Raw genomic sequence first — 8,437 nt, forward strand, 5'->3', positions numbered from 1 at the left:
AGGATCTGGTTCTCTATTGGTCCAGTGTTCTGTTTCGTTGGTTCTGGTTCACTATTGTTCCGAAGTTCTGTTTCGTAGGTTCTGGTTCTCTTTTGGTCCAGTGTTCTGTTTCTTGGGTTCTGTTTCACTATTGGTCTAGTGTTCTGTTTCGTGGGTTCTGGTTCACTATTGGTCCGAAGTTCTGTATCGTGGTTTCTGGTTCACTATTGGTCCGGACTTCTGTTTCGTGGGTTCTGATTCACTATTGGTCCGATGTCTGTTTCGTGGGTTCTGGGTCATTATTGGTCCGAAGTTCTGTATCGTGGTTTCTGGTTCACTATTGGTCCGATGTCTGTTTCGTGGGTTCTGGGTCATTATTGGTCCGAAGTTCTGTTTCGTATGTTCTGGTTCTCTTTTGGTCCAGTGTTCTGTTTATTGGGTTCTGTTTCACTATTGGTCTAGTGTTCTGTTTCGTGGGCTCTGGTTCACTATTGGTCCGAATTTCTGTTTCGTGGGTTCTGGGTCACTATTGGTCCGAAGTTCTCTTTCGTGGGTTCTGGTTCACTATTGTTCCGCAGTTCTGTTTCGTGGGATCTGGTTCACTATTGGTCCGAATTTCTGTTTCGTGGGTTCTGGTTCACTTTTGGTCCGAAGTTCTGTTTCGTGGGTTCTGGTTCTTTATTGGTCCAGTGTTCTGTTTCTTGGGTTCTGGTTCACTATTGGTCGAGTGTTCTGTTTCGGGGGTTCTTGTTCACTATTGGTCCAGTGTTCTGTTTCGTGGGTTCTGGTTCTTTATTGGTCCAGTGTTCTGTTTCTTGGGTTTTGGTTCACTATTGGTCCAGTGTTCTGTTTCGGGGGTTCTTGTTCACTATTGGTCCAGTGTTCTGTTTTGTGAGTTCTGGTTCACTATTGGTCCGAAGTTCTGTTTCGTCGGTTCTGGTTCACTATTGGTCGGAAGTTCGGTTTCATGGGTTCTGGTTCACTATTGGTCCGAAATTCTGTTCCGTGGGTTCTGGTTCACTATTGGTCCGATGTCTGTTTCGTGGGTTCTGGTTCACTATTGGTCCGAAGTTCTGTTTCATGGGTTCTGGTTCACTATTGGTCCGAAGTTCTGTTTCGTGGCTTTTGGTTCACTATTGGTCCAGTGTTCTGTTTCGGGGGTTCTGGGTCACTATTGGTCCGAAGTTCTGTTTCATGGGTTCTGGTTCACTATTGGTCCGAAGTTCTGTTTCGTGGCTTTTGGTTCACTATTGGTCCAGTGTTCTGTTTCGTGGGTTCTGGGTCATTATTGGTCCGAAGTTCTGTTTCGTGGGATCTGGTTCGCTATTGGTCCAGTGTTCTGTTACGTGGGTTCTGGTTCACTATTGGCCCAGTGTTCTGTGTCGTGGGTTCTGATTCACTATTGGTCCGAACTTCTGTTTCGTGGGTTCTGGTTCACTATTGGTCGAGTGTTCTGTTTCGTGGGTTCTGGTTCACTATTGGTCCAGTGTTCTGTTTCGTGGGTTCTGGTTCACTATTGGTCCAGTGTTCTGTTTCGTGGATTCTGGTTCTCTATTGGTCCAGTGTTCTGTTTCTTGGGTTCTGGTTCACTATTGGTCCAGTGTTCTGTTTCGTTGGTTCTGGTTCGCTATTGGTCCAGTGTTCTGTTTCGTGGGTTCTGGTTCACTATTGTTCCGAAGTTCTGTTTCGTAGGTTCTGGTTCTCTTTTGGTCCAGTGTTCTGTTTCTTGGGTTCTGGTTCACTATTGGTCCAGTGTTCTGTTACGTGGGGTCTGGTTCACTATTGGTCTTTGGTCCGAAGTTCTGTTTCGTAGGTTCTGGTTCGCTTTTGGTCCAGTGTTCTGTCCCGTGGGTTCTGGTTCACTATTGTTCCGAAGATCTGTTTCGTAGGTTCTGGTTCGCTTTTGGTCCAGTGTTCTGTTTCTTTGGTTCTGGTTCACTATTGGGCCAGTGTTCTGTTTCGTTGATTCTGGTTCGCTATTGGGCCAGTGTTCTGTGTCGTGGGTTCTGGTTCACTATTGGTCCGAAGTTCTGTTTCGTGGGATCTGGTTTGCTATTGGTCCAGTGTTCTGTTACGTGGGTTCTGGTTCACTATTGGTTCGAAGTTCTGTTGATTACCTATACTGTAATTAGTTACGTATACTGTAATTGGTTACGTATACTATAATTGGTTACGTATGCTGTACCTGATTACGTGTACTGTAATTAGTTACGTATACTGTAATTGATTACCTATACTGTCATTATTTACGTATACTATAATTGGTTACGTATGCTGTACCTGATTACGTGTACTGTAATTAGTTACGTATACTATAATTTCTGGTTCACTATTGGTTCGAAGTTCTGTTGATTACCTATACTGTAATTAGTTACGTGTACAGAAATTGGTTACGTATACTGTACTTGGTTACGTATACTGTAATTAGTTACGTATACTGTAATTGGTTACGTATACTATAATTGGTTACGTATGCTGTACCTGATTACGTGTACTGTAATTAGTTACGTATACTGTAATTGATTACCTATACTGTCATTATTTACGTATACTATAATTGGTTACGTATGCTGTACCTGATTACGTGTACTGTAATTAGTTACGTATACTGTAACTGGTTGTTCTGTTTCGTTGGTTCTGGTTCACTATTGGTCCAAACTTCTGTTTCGTGGGTTCTGGTTCACCATTGGTCCGAAGTTCTGTTTCGTGGGCTCTGGTTCACTATTGGTCCGAAGGTCTGTTTCGTGGGTTCTGGTTCATTATTGGTCCGAAGTTCTGTTTCATGGGTTCTGGTTCACTATTGGTCCAAAGTTCTGTTTCGGCGGTTCTGGTTCACTATTGGTCCGGAGTTCTGTTTCGTGGGATCTGGTTTGCTATTTGTCCAGTGTTCTGTTCCGTGGGTTCTGGTTCACTATTGGTTCGAAGTTCTGTTGATTACCTATACTGTGATTAGTTACGTGTACAGAAATTGGTTACGGATACTGTACTCAGTTACGTATACTGTACTTGGTTACGTATACTGTAATTAGTTACGTATACTGTAATTGGTTACGTATACTGTAATTGATTACCTATACTGTCATTATTTACGTATACTATAATTGGTTACGTATGCTGTACCTGATTACGTGTACTGTAATTAGTTACGTATACTGTAATTGATTACCTATACTGTAATTAGTTACGTATACTGTAATTGATTACCTATACTGTCATTATTTACGTATACTATAATTGGTTACGTATGCTGTACCTGATTACGTGTACTGTAATTAGTTACGTATACTATAATTTCTGGTTCACTATTGGTTCGAAGTTCTGTTGATTACCTATACTGTAATTAGTTACGTATACTGTAATTGATTACCTATACTGTCATTATTTACGTATACTATAATTGGTTACGTATGCTGTACCTGATTACGTGTACTATAATCCGAACTTCTGTTACGTGGGTTCTGGTTCACTATTTGTCCAGTGTTCTGTGTCGTGGGTTCTGGTTCACTATTGGTTCGAAGTTCTGTTGATTACCTATACTGTAATTAGTTACGTATACTGTAATTGGTAACCTATACTGTAATTAGTTACGTGTACAGAAATTGGTTACGGATACTGTACTCAGTTACGTATCCTGTACTTGGTTACGTATACTGTAATTAGTTACGTATACTATAATTTCTGGTTCACTATTGGTTCGAAGTTCTGTTGATTACCTTTCGTGGGTTCTGGTTCACTATTAGTCCAGTGTTCTGTTTCGTGGGTCCTGGGTCACTATTGGTCCGAAGTTCTGTTTTCACTATTGGTCCAGTGTTCTGGTTCTTGGGTTCTGGTTCACTATTGGTCTTTGGTCCGAAGTTCTGTTTCGTGGGTTCTGGTCCAGTGTTCTGTTTCGTGGGATCTGGGTCACTATTGGTCCGAAGTTCTGTTTCATTGGTTCTGGTTCACTATTGGTTCGAAGTTCTGTTGATTACCTATACTGTGATTAGTTACGTGTACAGAAATTGGTTACGGATACTGTACTCAGTTACGTATCCTGTACTTGGTTACGTATACTGTAATTAGTTACGTATACTGTAATTGGTAACCTATACTGTAATTAGTTACGTATACTGTAATTGGTAACCTATACTGTAATTAGTTACGTATACTGTAATTGGTTACGTTGGTCCAGTGTTCTGTTTCGTGTGTTCTGGTTCACTATTGGTCCGATGTTCTGTTTCGTGGGTTCTGGTCCAGTGTTCTGTTTCGTGGGATCTGGGTCACTATTGGTCCGAAGTTCTGTTTTCACTATTGGTCCAGTGTTCTGCTTCGTGGGTTCTGGTTCACTATTGGTCCGAAGTTCTGTTTCATTGGTTCTGGTTCACTATTGGTTCGAAGTTCTGTTGATTACCTATACTGTAATTAGTTACGTGTACAGAAATTGGTTACGTATACTGTACTTAGTTACGTATACTGTAATTGGTTACGTATACTGTAATTGGTTACGTAAACTGTAATTTTTGACGCATACTTTAAATGGTTACGTATACTGTAAGTAGTTACGTGTACTGTAAATGATTACGTATACTGTTATTGGTAACGTATATTGTAAATGGTTTCGTATACTGTACTTGGTAACGTATACTTTAATTAGTTACGTATACTGTAATTGGTTACGTATACAGTAATTGATTACCTTTACTGCACTTAGTTACGTATACTGTACATAGTTACGTATACTGTAATTGATTACCTATACTGTAATTAGTTACGTATACTGTAATTGTGGGTTCTGGTTCACTATTGGTCTAGTGTTCCGTTTCGTGGGTTCTGGTTCACATTTGGTCCAGTGTTCTGTTTCGTGGGTTCTGGTTCACTATTGGTCCAGTGTTCTGTTCTGTGGGTTATGGTTTACTATTAGTCCAGTGTTTTGTTTCGTGGGTTCTGGTTCACTATTGGTCCGAAGTTCTGTTTCGTGGGTTCTGGTTCTCTATTGGTCCAGTGTTCTGTGTCGTGGGTTCTGGTTCACTATTGGTCCGAAGTTCTGTTTCGTGGGTTCTGGTTCACTATTGGTCCGAAGTTCTGTTTCATTGGTTCTGGTTCACTATTGGTTCGAAGTTCTGTTGATTACCTATACTGTAATTAGTTACGTGTACAGAAATTGGTTACGTATACTGTACTTAGTTACGTATACTGTAATTGGTTACGTATACTGTAATTGGTTACGTAAACTGTAATTTTTGACGCATACTTTAAATGGTTACGTATACTGTAAGTAGTTACGTGTACTGTAAATGATTACGTATACTGTTATTGGTAACGTATATTGTAAATGGTTTCGTATACTGTACTTGGTAACGTATACTTTAATTAGTTACGTATACTGTAATTGGTTACGTATACAGTAATTGATTACCTTTACTGCACTTAGTTACGTATACTGTACATAGTTACGTATACTGTAATTGATTACCTATACTGTAATTAGTTACGTATACTGTAATTGGTAACCTATACTGTAATTAGTTACGTATACTGTAATTAGTTACGTATACTGTAACTGGTTACGTATATTGTAAATGGTTACGTTTACTGTACTTGGTAACGTATACTGTAATTGGTTACGTTAACTGTAATTTGTAACGCATACTTTAATTGGTTACGTATACTGTAATTGGTTACGTATACTGTAATTGGTTACGTATACTGTAATTGATTACCTATACTGTCATTATTTACGTATACTATAATTGGTTACGTATGCTGTACCTGATTATATATACTGTAATTGATTACCTATACTGTAATTAGTTACGTGTACAGAAATTGGTTACGGATACTGTACTCAGTTACGTATACTGTACTTGGTTACGTATACTGTAATTGGTTACGTATACTATAATTGGTTACGTATACTGTAATTGGTTAAGTATACTGCAATTGATTACGTTTACTGTAATTGGTTACACATACTATAATTGGTTCCGTATACTGTACTTAGTTACATATACTGTAATTTGTTACCTATACTTTAATTGGTTACACATTCTGTAATTGGTTACGTATACTGTAATTGGTTACGTCAACTGTAATTTGTGACCCATACTTTAAATGGTTACGTATACTGTAAGTAGTTACGTGTACTGTAAATGATTACGTATACTGTTATTTGTTACGTATACTGTAATTGGTTACGTTAACTGTAATTTGTAACACATACTTTAATTAGTTACGTATACTGTAATTAGTTACGTATACTGTAATTGGTTACGTATACAGTAATTGATTACCTATACTGCACTTAGTTACGTATACTGTACCTGATTACGTATACTGTAATTGATTACCTATACTGTAATTAGTTACGTATACTGTAATTAGTTACGTATACTGTAATTCGTTACCTATACTGTAATAAGTTACGTATACTGTAATTGGTTACCTATACTGTAATTACAATGTAGTTACGTATGCTGTACCTGATTACGTGTACTGTAATTAGTTACGTATACTGTAATTGGTTACCTATACTGTAATTAGTTACGTATGCTGTAATTGGTTACCTATACTGTAATTAGTTACGTTTACTATAATTGGTTACGTATACTGTACTTGGTTACGTATACTGTACTTGGTTACGTATACTGTAATTGGTTACGTTTACCATAAATGGTTACGTATTATAATTGGTTACGTATACTGTAATTGGTTACGTATACTGTAATTGGTTACCTATACTGTAATTAGTTACGTTTACTATAATTGGTTACATATACTGTACTTGGTTACGTATACTGTAATTAGTTACGTATACTATAATTGATTACGTATACTGTATTTGATTACCTATACTGTAATTGGTTACGTATACTGTAATTGGTTACGTATACTATACATGTAGTTGGTTACGTATAGTGTAATTGGTTACGTATAGTGTAATTGGTTACGTATACTGTAATTGGTTACGTATACTATAATTGGTTACGTATACTGTAATTGGTTACGTATACTGTAATTGGTTACGTATACTATAATTGGTTACGTATACTGGAATTGATTACCTATACTGTAATTAGTTACGTATACTGTAATTGGTTACGTTTACCATTAATGGTTACGTATTATAATTGGTTACGTATACTGTTATTGGTTACGTATACTGTAATTGGTTACGTATACTATACATGTAGTTGGTTACGTTATTACGTATAAGGTTCAATATGTACAGTACTTCATCCAATTATTATGTAGCTTGGTGCATTTTACCCAACAGATCGTCTGTCGTCTGCTGTTGATGATGTGTCTGAAGTCTCGACATAACATTTCCAAAAGTTATGACCCAGAAAAGTAAACATTAACAGATGAACGGAATGACGGCGGCCATAACATCAACTTGGCTCCAACGCTCGTCACACAATGAGTGGTAGTATAGTGGTATCGAGGCTAGCTACTCGTGTCGCCCTCTACTGTCCTTATCTTTCCATGGAAATGATTTTTATTTTCCGTCGTAAAAGATTCCTAGGTTGGCAAGTCGATTTATATTATCAAATCTGTCTCCTTCAATAACTACAATTGGATTCTATATCAAAAGCTATTTAACTTAAGCGCGAAATGCATAATGGATTACAGCTCCGTGCCGTTAATTAGACACTCTCCAATGGGATTTTCCCGGTTCTTCCCCTCCCACATCCAATAGCAAAGGACCCGCTTACTTTTCCCTAAATCCTCAGCAAATCTGAACGTTAATACAGAACTGCTTGTTGCCTTAGCGTTTCAGCAAGAAAAAATCGTTTATAATACCCAGGAGTTCCAATTTACAGCGGCTTATAACAATGAACGTGTGTTTGTGAATAGAATTAGTGACAAATGTCTGACCAGGCTGACCAGGGGCGACTCGTTCTGGATGATAGAATGTCTCCATAGAAATGTACTTCCCAATAACTAAAGGAACGGTTATTGATGTAATGTTATGTTCTTTCTAATTAAAGCACAGATAGACAAATTGAGTACCGTGATCGATTCACAACTCCATCCAATAAACAGGTAAATCAATCATGGCGGATTACCATTATCAAAACAAAAATGTAATAATTAATTTAAAACATCGTTTTTGTTTTTTTAATCAGCTCAGCTGCACGCACAACTCTGAGTAGGACCAGGTTAGCATAATCGTTTATTATTCATCACATTCATTCTTCCATAAAACCGCTTTCACAACTAAAATACATTATTATTAGTAACATGTTCCATTAAGGTGGCTCGACACATCGTCATCAGCGTCCATTTTCGTGACGTACTTCCGGAAAAAGTACAGCTCGGACTCAATTATCTTGATCGAAATGTGCATGTACACCGTGTCGTCATTTCCGTTTTGCGTATCGGGTATTCAATATCGTAGTGCAAATTATAGTAACACCTGGGCCGTTTGCGTTTAAACGGTCAAAGCGATCGGACCACTGTTGTTCGTTTATTAAATAAG

General features: G+C 38.0%; 1 protein-coding gene across 1 annotated transcript; it reads right to left on the reverse strand.

The window, feature by feature from the left end:
• Window positions 1–1,568: 1,568 nt before the first annotated feature.
• On the reverse strand, window positions 1,569–5,049 carry LOC110464089 (putative uncharacterized protein DDB_G0285119). The gene is made up of 4 exons (XM_021519126.1): window positions 4,988–5,049; window positions 4,128–4,304; window positions 3,693–3,885; window positions 1,569–1,736 (listed from the first exon to the last, which is right to left on the reverse strand). The coding sequence occupies exons 1-4, from the start codon at window positions 5,047–5,049 to the stop codon at window positions 1,569–1,571; spliced, it is 600 nt and encodes a 199-aa protein (XP_021374801.1).
• Between the last annotated feature and the right edge of the window lie 3,388 nt (window positions 5,050–8,437).

Source organism: Mizuhopecten yessoensis, unplaced genomic scaffold, assembly GCF_002113885.1.
Source record: "Mizuhopecten yessoensis strain PY_sf001 unplaced genomic scaffold, ASM211388v2 scaffold10959, whole genome shotgun sequence".
Lineage (NCBI taxonomy): Eukaryota > Metazoa > Mollusca > Bivalvia > Pectinida > Pectinidae > Mizuhopecten > Mizuhopecten yessoensis.

Excerpts from the sequence above, each read along its gene's own strand:
- LOC110464089 (XM_021519126.1), bottom strand. The coding sequence starts at position 5,049 with ATGAAACAGAACTTCGGACCAATAGTGAACCAGAACCCACGAAACAGA. Across the intron at positions 3,886-4,127 it reads GACCAACGTAACCAATTACA|TGACCCAGATCCCACGAAAC; the intron begins GTATACGTAACT and ends TCGGACCAATAG. Across the intron at positions 1,737-3,692 it reads TGAACCAGAACCCACGAAAG|AACACTGGACCAATAGTGAA; the intron begins GTAATCAACAGA and ends CCCACGTAACAG.